A 14,664-nucleotide genomic window follows, 5' to 3' on the forward strand; every position below is an offset into this window, starting at 1 on the left:
AGACAGAAATATATATATTGTTAATGTTGGAAATTATAGTAACTAAAGATATGAATCAGCTGAATCCAATGGTGAAACAGATTCTCTGTTCCCAGGTTTATAAAATGAAACAGTCGATAAAAGTGGCTCTGCTAGGATTACAGATCAACAAGAGGGGAGTGCATTATTTCCGCAGCTATATTATCCACTATCTCTATCAAGGACAGAAAAAACAAATTTTCGTCAGAATTCTGACTTTGTGGAGCATACAATAAAAGCTTCTTCTTAATAATGACGAGCGTTAAAAAAAAATAATAATTTTAAATATTAAATAATGATTTTTCCTCATTTTATTTACAGGTGGAAAAACAACAATTGATCACAAGCATCCACCATGATCAACAATATTCAATGAGTGTGATTTTAAAGGATCATTCATTACCGTAAACAGCATGGTCCGGTTCTCCTGCAGGCTGGTCGGCTGCACCGTCGTCGAGCAGGTGATCGAATCTGTAGTGTTGTTGTTGGAAATTTCTGGACAAAGGCGTTCTCGTCGAGGTGCAGGCTTGGGAAGCTGGAGTCCCTCTTTAACAGAGCAGAGCTCGACCCAATGGTGGCGCTTCCCGCTGTACCGTTCCGAACAGAGCCATTCCCCAGTCCAGAGGATGGGAAGGTAAACGCCCTCCTCAGCCCATCCACCAAACCCCACCTCCCTTATCTGTCGTCCCTGAGCCATGCAGCTGACTGAACTTCTCGATACACTCATCTATTAAGGCGGGTGGGGCTTTCTTGTGAGCAACACTCACTCTGCCGCAGAAAAGTACCTCAAACTTTTAGCAAACGTTGTTGGAGACACAGCAGAGGTGGGAGCGGTGGAGTTTGATGTGCAGAGACTGAGGAGAGGCATGTTTCTGAGAATCACTACCTTCTGAACTCGTGGACGTCTTTATGGAGTCAGGATTGATGTCATTGTTGCGTGCTGAGCTTTTGCCAGCCTGCCTCAACGTACTGATGATCTTGTCAGGTTCAAACACTAGACATTTATCACACACTGCAAAAACAGAGACAAAGAGTCAGTGATGAGTTTCTACTCGCGAGGAGAGTGGTCAGAGAAAGCTTCAGTTACAATCTCCGAACAACACTCTGAAGTTTCTCTGCTCGCCTCGCTCTTTTATTAGATCAGGAATGCCCTAATTACATGGAGCTAAGGGGGGGGGGGAAGTATACTCTGTTTGACACAGCAAACTCTTATCCATAAAAAAAAACTTGAACAGCACATTCTCCTCGAGGTCGTTGGGGTGTGTTCTTGTTCTCTGCCGCTTATCTTCTGCAACACAAGAAGTGAACGAACAACAGACAGAACAAACTTCTAAAAGTGGCATAACATTATAAGCTTCATATAAGTAAGATTAAACAAATAATAATTCTAACATTTCCCTCCTGTTTATGCCATTTTTAGCCAGAGCTAGTCCTTACTCAATAACTTCTTTCGATTTTCTATTGGTAATTCATTAAGTGGTTCAAAACAGGTACACTCAGAGGGAAAAGGACACATTTCACACCTTACATCAATAACATTGTATTTACAAGTTCAACATAGGAACATTTGAGTCAAGATACAAGTCTGGAAAGTTGAGAGACATTTCATCTTCTTCATCACTGGACTCTGCATCTGTTACATTTTTATTGTCGTCAGGAGGAAGGAGAGAATACAACAACATCCACACAAGGTCAGTATTGCTGCAAACACAGCTATGGGAATTAAGACAGAGACTATTAGTCGTTGATATTGGCCGTATATATTACCCAAACCGTCCCACATTTCTGTATCAGCTCCAGAGTGGTCTTTCATTTTTGCTGTTTAGGGCCCTCAACCCATCCGAGGCCTTTGTGAGGCTGCCATCTGCAGCGGGGTTTGTTGGGGACAAGGGCGGAGCACTGCTCCCCAAAAAGGGCGCAGACCCCACCCCTCTCAGCCAACAAACATGTCACAGCAATGCGGTTTTGGAAAGCCATCAGGGAGGTAGCTGACAGTTGCTCGTGGACGGCTGAGAAACCTTGCTCTGTTTTGTTACCTAACCTCTGGACATTGTAATGGATGTAGTTTTATTCTATCAACATTTTTATTTATAGTACACCACCACCAGATGTCACTACGGGATAATGGTTTGAAATACCGAGTAACGTTTACTATAGTCGAACAATTTCCTGAATTCTCATTCATTTAGGAGCGTTGCTGGGACCACTCTCAAAAGTGGTCGTGGACCCATACATATCACACAGTCCCCTTGTGGAACTTTTGCAGCTTGTTCTATCATTAGAAGCCAGTTATTGCTTCGGCTGGTAACTCCTGTGGTTATTCTAATTAGCTCATCTACATCAACATCATCATCTGCATTGAATATAGTCATTACAGAACTTGCGAGTTTAGTTGAGTGTGGGCCCGCCACCACTACGCCTGGGGAGGAGTTATTTGACTCTGTGATGTTCTGGCACAGGGAAAATCATTTTATAGGGGTCTTTTCCACTTTTCTCAATCCACAAAGAGAAATAGAAACAAGGAACATCACTTTTGAAAGGAATCGGATTGTTTGTGGTGTTTATGATTATTTTTAGCTCTTTATTGATTTTTTCCCAGATGCATAACTTTAGCCCAGTACTGTGCTTTGGTATTTATCTTTGGATTTGGCCTCCAGCTATCCCCTGTGTAGGCGAAAACATGTTCCCATTGTACACTGCGAACAGCGTCCCGTGACGCCATGTACCAATCATAACCTGCCCAGGCATTTCCTGGGTAGCCCCCAATATTGATCTTATTCAGGTCTAGGGAAAACACAGTTGCCAATCTGGATGCATTAACACACAGGTAGATTTCATCTACAACCTCTTCACCTGACCCTTTACAGGGATTTTCCATGTCCCTAACTTTGGACACCACGTGCAACTCTTCCCAGGTGGCATCCATACTTCTCGGTGTTATGTGTTCTTCTCTTACTTTTGTTTCATACCGAAATAACAGGAGAACTGCAATGTTTATAACTGCAGCTCCTACACCAAGGATCACCCTTTTTTTTTATTTTTATTTTTTATTAGTGGTCATCATGTTTTATGTTTTGATTCCCTTCCTAAAAACCCCTCGGCAGAGTTGTGGACTATCTTCACCGGTTTGAGACAACTGTATACTAGAAATACAGTTCCCTTTGTACCACGGGCTTCCTCTGGGGGTCTAACTGAAGGTAGGCAAAACTTTGTTCCTAAGAGAGTTATTTTAGTCATCATTTTGTATTATCAGTTTACAATGTGCTAAGTGGATCCATGTGTTTCTTTCTGCTATCTTAACTGCAGTTCCTGTGGTCAACAAGACCTGATAGGGACCTTCCCACTTTGGTGATTTTCTCATATAGTTTTTTTCATATAGTCTGCTAAGTTAGGTTCATCCTCTGCTTCCCATTCATTCTTGAATAATGGAAGTCTGTACGGTCTCCCAAATAGTGTTTCATAAGGTGTTAGCCCTGATGTACTAGTGATGTTTATATACATTTTAACTAGGTCCAAACACCGTGTCCAGGGCCTTCCTGTTTCTTCCATACACTTCTTTAATCTATTTTTTATAGTACCATTCATTTTTTTTTTTTTTACCAGTCCTGCACTTTGTGGGTGGTAGCTGCAGTGGTTTTTTTTTTAAGTTTATGTGGAAGGCAGTTCCTATGTTTTTTACCACTTGGTTCACAAAGTGTGTACCATTATCACTATAGATTTTTTCTGGTATTCCATATCTGGGTATTATGTCTTTACATAGGGCTTTTGCCACTGTTAGGGCATCTGGTGTTTTAGTTGGGAATAGTTCTATCCATTTTGAAAATGAATCTATGATCACTAGACAGTACTTTTTCCCTTCACTTTGATTTAGTTCTATAAAGTCCATGTGTATACTCTGGAAAGGATAGTTAGGTGTTGGAAACCTCCCTCGCTTTGGACGTAGATTACCTTGAGCATTGTGCTTAGCGCATATGAGGCAAGCTCTACAAAAATTTTTTTGAATATAGATTAAAACCATAGGTTGTATAATGCTGATTTACTAATCCTACCATCCCTCCTGTTGAGACATGTGTTTTCCCATGGCTCAATATTGCTGCCCATTTATATAGATTTTTTTGGTAGGATTGGTTTTCCTTCTGGTCAGATGTATAAGTCATTTTTTACAGTTGCTCCACTTTTTATCCAGGTTTTTTGTTCTAGTGTGCTTGCTTGTTTTTGCATGTCTTTCAATATTTCATTATCGATTTGTTCTTCTGTGGACCACAGTACTTCTTTTCTCCCATTGCTGCTTGCTTAGCTGTTTTATCTGCAAATGCATTTCCCAGTGAAACAGAATCAGTATTAGAGGTGTGTGCTGCACATTTGCCTATTGCTAATGTTTTTGGGAGTTTTACTGCTTTTAAAAGTTCTTTTAGCAGATCTGCATGTGTAGCAGGTTTTCCTGTAGAGGTAACCATTCCCCTATTTTGCCAATATTGTGCGAAGGTATGAGTTGTAGCAAACGCATACTGGCTGTCTGTATAAATTGTCACATCTTTTCCTTTCATTAGTTTGCAGGCTTCTGTTAATGCTATTAGTTCAGCAGCCTGAGCCGAGAAATGTTGTGGTAACGCCGCAGCTTTTAGCACTTTGCTCGATGTTACCACAGCATATCCCGTTCTAGTTTTCCCAAATTGGTCTTTCTTAGAAGAACCATCCACATATACTGTGATTCCTTTTGTTAATGGGGTGTCTGTCAGATCCTCCCTACATTTTGCTGTAGTTGTTGCCAAGGCTTCACAATCATGTGGTTCTCCATCATCTAAGGTTGGCATAAGTGTTGCAGGATTTAGAATTGTACACCGCTCTGTTGTTAGATGTGGTTGAGACAACAGGATGGACATGCAAGACAAATGCCTTGCTGGTGACAGAAATGTCATGTTTGTTTGTAATAATAATGCGGATACTGCATGTGGCACTTTAAGTATTAGCTCATGAAAAAGGACCACATCTGCACTTGCGGTCACTGCCATTGAGGCTGCAACTACAGCTCTAATGCATGGAGGCTGAGCACAGGTTACTGCGTCCATTTTAGCAGAATAAAAAGCTATGGGTTTCATCTTATCTCCGTGTTTTTGGGACAAAACCGAGGTCATAAATTTATCTCTGCTATCAACCATTTGGACAAACGGCTTCTTGTAATCTGGAAGAGCTAGTGTTCCACTTCCCACTAATTCTTGTTTTATTTTACAGAATGCTTCTTCACTTTCTGTGGTCCAACTCAGTTTATCTGTCATTTTCATTTCTGTAGTATAGATTAGTGCACTCAGAGGCGCAACTATCTCAGCATAATTTGGCACCCAACTTCTACAATAGTTTGTCAGCCCTAAGAATGACATCATTTGTTTTTTTGTCTGTGGCTTTGGAGCCTGTAGTATTGCTGCTTTTCTATCCTGTATTACTGTACGGCCCCAGATGCTAGTTGGTGACCTAGATACTTTACTGCTGGCTGTACTAATTGGAGTTTATTTTTGTTGACCTTGTGTCCTTGTAGTAATAAGTGTTTCAATAGTGCCAGAGAGTCTATCAAACAATCTTCTTTGGTTTTTTGATGCTAGTAGAATGTCACCTACATACAACAGGATTTGGCTCCCTTTTGGGGGTTCAAAGGTGGAGAGGCTGGCTGACATTGCTTGTGAGTAGATTCCCTTTTATCATCAAAGTCACCTCTGGCCTGTATCTCTCCTCGAAAAATAAGTACTCTTAAATTCAAAATTTCCTCTTCCCCTGTTTCAAGATCCTTTTCTTTCTCAACATCATCTAGTCATGCTGATTGTTGGTGTTGGGAACTTCTACAGTCCTTTATTAGATGGCCCTCTTTTCCACACTTCCAACAAGCTCGAGTTTCTGGGTGTGGACCAAATCCTCGCCCCCTGCTCCGTCCTCTCCCACGTCCTCTGCTTCTACCTCTGTCCCTTCCTCCCTGGTAGAAAACCTCTGTTTCCTCCCCTTGGAAAAAGGTAGAAACCGGTGTGGATTTCTGTTTTCCTTTGGTCACTTTTTCTGCATGTAAGGCATGGTTAATGTAGTCTCCGAGTGTACTATTACCCATCCCTATGAAGTGTTTCAAAATCCATCCATTTATTTCTGGTCTAGATCCTGCATGTAATACATTTTTTAACTGCTGTCTGTAAACACCCTGCTCATTATTGTCCTCCTGTAGTCCACTATGGGTTTTAAACACCTTTTCCATTCTCACTCTAAAATCATCAAATGATTCCTCAGGCTTCTGTTTGCATCTACCGATTTCTGTATAGTTAGCCTGTCTATGGTACCTAGCTCTGATCCTGGTGAGCAACTCTCCCACTTTAGTATTCAGGTTTTCACTCCCCTGTTCCTCTGTTACTGGAGGGTCGCGTTGTCTATTTAAAGGATCATAATTTCCCTTTACATGATGCCAGTCGGGCCCTATAACCTGCATCCAGACCTGTTGTGTTTCGGCACCGTTTAGATAGTAGGTTTTTCTAAGATTCTCCATGTCCTCCAAACATTGTTCTAAATCTTCTCTAGGATGTGGAATGCCACCTACTGCTCTCCTTATATATATACCTGTGGTACTTAAACTGCCATTAAAATCGTACTGCTTTACCCAGTAACAAAGCGGTTTTACTGCATCCTCATTTATTTTTTCAACTCTTTTCCAATCCTTACTAGACAGGTCTTCTAAGACCTTCTGTTTATGTTTGCTTCCCCCTTTACCCATTTTGAACTAAATTTAGTCCAGTGTGGTCTCAACACCTGCTGTGTTCTAAACACTGGAAAATTTCAACAGGATGGTGATAAATAGATTGTGGTAAAACTCACTTCAACTCAGAGAGCGGAGTTTTCTTGTCTACAAACATCCACAAAATCTCACCATTTGTTCCCCGTTGTTTTGGTATAAAACTGTTTATCTAGTGATATTCAGTTTTCATTCACTCACACACACTTTCACACTTTTAAGTAGGACGCTCCTGTCCTTCGCGGAATTTAACTACCTAGTAGAGGACTCCCGCCGTCCTTTAGCAGGGGACGCCGCCGTCCCATACAGCATTTAACTAACTCAGAGAATTTAACTAACTTTTTCGACGTTTTAATGATGTAATGTTTATTATTATTATTATTATTTTTTATTTCTCTCTTTCTCACTGATTTTTTCTGTTTTTATTTTAATTATGTAAAGCACTTTGAAATGCCTTGCTGCCGAAATGTGCCATACAAATAAAATTTGATTGATTTATTGATTGATAGAGTTAGGGGAGTCTGCCCTCCCGCGGACTTTAACTGCTTTTATTTTACCTGATAGTGCCTAGGATTCTCAGGGTTTTAATTTCTTACCAGAGGACGCCGCCGTCCCACACAGATTTTAACTTATAGTTAGAGGAGTCTGGCCTCCCGCGGACTTTAACTGGTTTTATTCCAATTTTTTACCGTTCCCCATACATACTGGTTTTAAACTGAAACTACTCACTGTGTCTCCAGTCTCTGAGGAAAACCGTCAACCGTCGGACTCCAGCTCGTGAGAAAAAAGGACCAGTCCCGGAAAGGGTCTTAAATGCTGTGCACAGACTTCCTGGTTTTTTTACTCACTCGCTGGAATCGTCTGGTGTATCGGACTCCGGCTCGAAGGACCAATTAAATGTCAGGTTCAAACACTAGACATTTATCACACACTGCAAAAAACAGAGACAAAGAGTCAGTGATGAGTTTCTACTCGCGAGGAGAGTGGTCAGAGAAAGCTTCAGTTACAATCTCCGAACAACACTCTGAAGTTTCTCTGCTCGCCTCGCTCTTTTATTAGATCAGGAATGCCCTAATTACATGGAGCTAAGGGGGGGGGGGAAGTATACTCTGTTTGACACAGCAAACTCTTATCCATATAAGATAACTTGAACAGCACATTCTCCTCGAGGTCGTTGGGGTGTGTTCTTGTTCTCTGCCGCTTATCTTCTGCAACACAAGAAGTGAACGAACAACAGACAGAACAAACTTCTAAAAGTGGCATAACATTATAAGCTTCATATAAGTAAGATTAAACAAATAATAATTCTAACAAGTACAAAATGATCTTAACAGATCTGGAAATTGGAAATTGAACCTGCAGACTTGTGGAGTTCTGCAGTTCTCTCTCTCTCTCTGATATCTCGGCTGACTTCATTTAATTTTCCATGAGGAAATTTGATACACGATTCACATGATGAACCTAAAGAGCAGGAACCTCCCTACAGATCGTTCTATATGGACTGTAGAGCCTGACCTAAGTCAGCAACTTTGGGACAAAAAGTAAAAATAAATACATTTTAGCTAAGTTTTTTAAAGACATTGTTTGTCCTCCTCCTCCAGTTTTTTTTAATCTTATTCTCATACTGAGACTGTTCCTAATGTAATTATTTGATCCGCTTCTTTAAACCTGCGCCAAAAAGGAAGTAGTGACATCACACAATGAGATCAGGCTGTGGCGGCAGCAGGGTGAATCATGAATGTCAAGAAGAAGTCCGATACATGCTGAGCTGGACAGTATTACGATGATTCCTCTGCCAGTGATGACCATTTCCTGTCTGGAATGCAGTCTGGAAAATCCATGCTAGCAAAATACCGGAGGGAGCAAGTAAAGGTCAGGCAGAGGAGTGTTGCTTCGGCAGAGTTGAGCACCAGTCAGCATTTGTTCCTGCTGAGTCGATATTATTTTCTATCATGTTTTTGTCCTTTGCCACTTATTTTCTATCAAGTCCACGTAAACTGAGTTCACAGAATCCAAACTCTTAAAAGTTACAAAAATCCTCTTAGAAACGTCTTGCAAGCATATGGCAAGTATGGAGATAACTTCAGCAACACGTTTCTAGTTTTCTTTTTCATCAGCAACATTAAAACTGAGATATTTAAGGTCTTAAAATTTCACAATCAACAGTTGTGAACCACAACAACAGCTTGTGTTTTCTGCCTATAATCCGACACATTCAAAACAAATCATCCAAATTCATGCATTGATATAATCTATACAAAAAAACAATATATTGGGAAATATTACATTTCCCAATATATTATATTGGGAAATATTATATTTTCCAATATAAAATTAAGTTGGCTCAATGAAAATTACCTCATTTAGTCAATGAAGGGAAGATGCTGCTGTGCTTTTTAATTTGACAGTTTTTTTTTATTACAGGCCATTTAAAATATGTATTTGTATATTTATTCTACAAAAGACATTTTGTAATGACAACTACATTTGTAATTAATCTAGAAAATAGACAGAAAATATATATATTGTTAATGTTGGAAATTATAGTAACTAAAGATATGAATCAGCTGAATCCAATGGTGAAACAGATTCTCTGTTCCCAGGTTTATAAAAATGAAACAGTCGATAAAAGTGGCTCTGCTAGGATTACAGATCAACAAGAGGGGAGTGCATTATTTCCGCAGCTATATTATCCACTATCTCTATCAAGGAACAGAAAAAACAAATTTTCGTCAGAATTTCTGACTTTTGTGGAGCATACAATAAAAAGCTTCTTCTTAATAATGACGAGCGTTAAAAAAAAAAATAATAATTTTTAAATATTAAAATAATGATTTTTCCTCATTTTATTTTACAGGTGGAAAAACAACAATTGATCACAAAGCATCCACCATGATCAACAATATTCAATGAGTGTGATTTTAAAGGATCATTCATTACCGTAAACAGCATGGTCCGGTTCTCCTGCAGGCTGGTCGGCTGCACCGTCGTCGAGCAGGTGATCGAATCTGTAGTGTTGTTGTTGGAAATTTCTGGACAAAGGCCGTTCTCGTCGAGGTGCAGGCTTGGGAAGCTGGAGTCCCTCTTTAACAGAGCAGAGCTCGACCCAATGGTGGCGCTTCCCGCTGTACCGTTCCGAACAGAGCCATTCCCCAGTCCAGAGGATGGGAAGGTAAACGCCCTCCTCAGCCCATCCACCAAACCCCCACCTCCCTTATCTGTCGTCCCTGAGCCATGCAGCTGACTGAACTTCTCGATACACTCATCTATTAAGGCGGGTGGGGCTTTCTTGTGAGCAACACTCACTCTGCCGCAGAAAAGTACCTCAAACTTTTTAGCAAACGTTGTTGGAGACACAGCAGAGGTGGGAGCGGTGGAGTTTGATGTAGCAGAGACTGAGGAGAGGCATGTTTCTGAAGAATCACTACCTTCTGAACTCGTGGACGTCTTTATGGAGTCAGGATTGATGTCATTGTTGCGTGCTGAGCTTTTGCCAGCCTGCCTCAACGTACTGATGATCTCAGGGACCTACAACAAAGACACAAACAAAGAAAGCATTGAATGTAGGGACTGTGGAAGAGCAGAACACATATTCATTCAGTTGAGGAAAAGCAAAAGTTTTCTGAAATATCCGCAATAAACTATGGACTTTAGGCTGAATTATTAAACCTACACAAATTGTGAGTGGAGCTTTTACAAATGCAGTTGACTTTATGATGTGGCTAGTAAAAACAACAGACGAGTCAAAGTGGGGGTTTTGCAATTTGAGCACAAAGCTGACCTGTAGGGGGCAGTAATCCTGTTGCCTCACCTAACTGTGCACTAACCTGCCAACCTGTAAAGACGTATGATTTCCTGGAATCAAAGAGCTTTTGCAAGATTGTCTTGTATTAAGAGAAGCCAAATTAGACCTTTCGTCACAAAGCTGGCTTTGCCCTTTCTTGGGAGTGTGTTTGTTCCTCATCTGACAACAGTTTCCCATGCTCATGCTAGCTTCCCCATGTTCCACATGTGATTTATACAGAACAAGAAATTGTAGAGCAGAATATTTAACACATCATCATCCAGATATTGTTGTATTTTAACCTTAAATAAGTTAATAGTAGTACTGTTTTTGCATGTGAAGAGAGAAGCAGACTTTGCTCAAAATACGTAGATCCTGCTCTGTCTAAGATCTGTAAACTTTATCTCACTCTACTACTGACTAACTGCACCACAAAGGAAATTTGAGGATGTAAAACACACACACAGAAAGTGGAACCAACAGGTCGCTCTACATACACTACTAACTGGCACACAGCACAACTTCCAGCTCACGCTTATCTGCCCATATATAAACATTAGTGTGACGTGCTGAAACTTTTGGTTTTTATAAACAGCTGATGATTGAACTCTGTCTCCATGATCAGGAGTTCCTTCAGACAGCATTGCTGAACGGATCTCTTTGTTGTGGACCGAGACTGAACAATGAAGATACATCTAGGTCAGATTCTGCAAGATGTGTTATGGCTGTGTTGTTATTCAGAGAACATAAACATTGGCATGTTGTGTCGTACACCATGTGCAAATATCTTGCTGGCTGATAACCGTCTATTTAGAAACAGATTGTTTTTGTTTTCAATATACTGTTTCTACTCAACACTCTCCATAGACATTTTTCTGTTCACACCAACAAAAATGTAGCTTTTATCGCCCTACTTAAAACAGAGCTCATAAAGAAAAATATAAAACAATATTTCAGTAAATGGTTTGTTGGAGCCATAAAGAGTGACACCCATTGATGCAGAAGTAAACAATGCTCATTGTAACACAGAGTTAAGGATTATTGGCCTGCTGGCATTTGAATTGGCATAATAGAAAATGGAGTAACTCTGTTGAAAAGAAAAAATCTGCAACAAAGATACACCAGCAAAAACATTAAGAAAAAACAGCATATAAATCAGAACAGATGGCTGCCAGTGCCATCAGAAAATAACATCTGGCTGCCATTTCTGCTTCTCCTATTTTGGTCCAATTTAACACCACCACAGTGGCAGTGTACCAAACCGAGGAACAAAAGGGAGGAAGTAGATGAGCTAAGCAGAAGCAGTGGTTGAGTCACACCAGGAATGTCAGTCGGATGAAATGCCTGAGCAACAAGTAAGTTTTACAGACATAGAGCCAGGTCTTGCTGCATCTTGTCTTGGTATGAGGTGTGCTCAGGCCAGTTTGTTTTTTATGTAATCAAACCAACACCTGTCTAACAATGAGACGACAACATCTGAGAATGATTAAGGTTTTTGTGATTGAAAATCCAACACAACAACTGAAGTTATATAAATACTTTCAAAATCAATATGTCAAGGACAATTACAAATGGTTTTCAATTCTTTTTACAAAAATAATCCTGAAGACTGTGGCATTTATTTGTATGCACCTTTGTTGAGCCAATACTATTTAGAACCACGACTGCAATTACAGCTACAAGTCTTTAGGGATATGTCTCTACTAATCACGGCTAGCCACTCTGGTCATGAAAGGGATTTTTGGTTAGCAGTGTCTACACACTGCTAGATTCTTTGCATGTATTATTTATTGCATGCTGGTGAAATGACTGAGCACCCATCCATCCATCCATTTTCTTGCACCCTTGTCTCTTAGTGGGATCGGGAGGGGTGCTGGTGCCCATCTCCAGCTAACGTTTCGGGCGAGAGGCGGGGTTCACCCTGGACAGGTCGCCAGTCTGTCGCAGGGCAAAATGACTGAGCACTGCAAGAAAAGTCTGTCAAGCTTCAAGAAACTCTTGAAGATCCAGCTCTTCAGAGGACATTCTCCTGTCCTAGTACCCATCTCTTTCTGCCCGTCACTTCCGACAGAGCCCAACTACTGCTCTTCCTTCTTTATAGATGTTTCAAAATAATTTTTTCACTGCCGTTTCATGAGCTGTTGAAATTGGTGGGTTATATTAGGGGTTGCACACACACACCAGACAGAGAAATGCGTCTTATTTGAAGGAATTTTGTTGTGGGTGCCTAACCATGTGGTACACACTAGGCGTCACTACTGGAAGGAATTATAAATCATCAAGCATGTATGTTTTTATCCTTGTGACAGCCATGGAGTTGGTCTAAATGTTTGCTTCATTAACAAAACTGTTGGATAAAGTGTAGAGGAAACAACGTGAGCTAAAATAAGGACCTTTCTAACAACCAGACAGCCATTGTTATGAAAATAATAAAACCATCTGTTCTATGTTGTTAAAAAGTTGAGAAACTACTGTATCTCAGTTACACACACAGAAACCTGAATTAGGAGACACGTTGTACTCAACAACCAATCTTAGCATTGGACAAGTTTGACTAAACGTCTCTTCTAATGCTGTGTTCTACAAACCAAGCTTCATCTGCTCATTCTCAAACATGGCTGGGCTCAACATGAACATCCAGACACCCTGTTTGTCAGCTCTTTGCCACAAGTGTCTACTTGAGAGTAGAGTGGTCCGTTTGTCCACTTACAGACTTTCTGTTTTGCCTCCCTCAACCGGCCTATTCCTCTTTCATAAGTTTTCACGTTTATTTTCAATAACACCTTGACTCATTTCTGTCTCCCCTTTTTAAAAAAACATGGAATATCAGTTAAAGAATGCACTGAGAAGCAGCTGTGGTTAGCATTTCGTATGTTCTCACAGTTTCATCAACAGCCAACAATGAAAATATTCATTTGTTGCAGCCCTGAGGCAATTCATGTCCTTTCCATTTGATTATGTAATCAATTCCGGTAAGCAGGAGCTCTCAGAATACAGTCCTGTGATGGAATTTGCCCTGTTAAAGCTTTTTTTGTTTTTGTTTTTATTCTCACTTAAATGTTTCAGATCATTAAGCTAACTCAGTACAAGACAAATGTAGTCTAGGTCAATATAAAATGTGGTTTTCTAAAAGAGAAACGGTCTAAACAAACATGGCTGAAATTGCACATTTGAACATTTGGCTGAAATAAAGGCCATCAATGATCAATTATGACAAAATAGACAGGCCCTGACACAATCCCAGATAGTCACGTTGTTCTGATTCTGAAATGTTCGTTTTAGAACAGATTTAACATGGTGCACTTTTGTCTCACCAGTGCAGCAGATTTTATTTCCTAGAATCTTGAAGGATAACCAAGATGTTTTTTTTTGCCAAATGTGTCATTTGTGTGTTATTTTTAGTCAGCAGTGGTTTTGGTCTTGAAACTCTTCCATGATACACTTTTTTTCCCAGTATCCCTGTCTTACTGTTGAATAGTGAGCACTGACTTGACTGAGGAAAGTCAGACAATGCTTATTATTAAAAAAAATTCATTTTCAATAAATTTAGAATCTGTGTTCCAAAGAGGTTTGTTTAAAAGACTTAAAATACAGTTTAAAAACAAGAACCTATAAGCAGGAATCAAACACCACTTTCATTAAGCTCACATTTCCGTATTAAAAATGTGTAACGTAAATTTTATTTTCAATTACATTTTCATTTTCTGTAGGTGGAAAATCATCATAATTGACAGAAATAAAGGCTTGAAAAGATCCACACATTTCATTTAGTGAAATTAGTTGATTAGTTGACTGAATGCATCTGTAGTTAATCAGTTAATTTATGATTTAACAAGGATGTTTGTTTTTCACAAAAAGCAAAAAATGAAATCTGCAAGAGGCAAATGCATTTTTTTTTACAGCCCTGCATACGGCCTGTCATCTCTGTCATTACATGCTCCTTCTTACAGTTTTAAGGTCATACATTTGAGGAGAGAAGTGAAATGGATGGAAAAAGGGTTTGTCAGATGGCAGCTTCGGCTGCAGTCGACTGTTTTTCTCACAGTGGAACATTTATACCAGGCTGATCTCACACAGGAAGGCATCTGGACTCAACCTCATG

The 14,664-nt window shown here is 40.0% G+C and overlaps 1 protein-coding gene across 4 annotated transcripts in view; it reads right to left on the reverse strand.

The window, feature by feature from the left end:
• The window catches only part of tbc1d1 (TBC1 (tre-2/USP6, BUB2, cdc16) domain family, member 1), a 62,811-nt gene that overhangs the window by 33,297 nt on the left and 14,850 nt on the right, over positions 1–14,664 (reverse strand). For 2 of the 4 annotated variants that reach the window (XM_081608774.1, XM_008412548.3), the window contains exon 1: positions 422–808. In XM_081608774.1, the coding sequence (XP_081464900.1) occupies positions 422–745 (324 nt within the window). In that variant the 5' untranslated portion in view covers positions 746–808. Of the gene's footprint in view, positions 1–421; positions 809–9,718; positions 10,307–14,664 lie in introns of those variants that run through there. The other 2 variants (XM_081608780.1, XM_081608776.1) reach the window with 2 other exon arrangements.

Source organism: Poecilia reticulata, chromosome 1 (assembly GCF_904066995.2).
Source record: "Poecilia reticulata chromosome 1, P_reticulata-male-v2, whole genome shotgun sequence".
Lineage (NCBI taxonomy): Eukaryota > Metazoa > Chordata > Actinopteri > Cyprinodontiformes > Poeciliidae > Poecilia > Poecilia reticulata.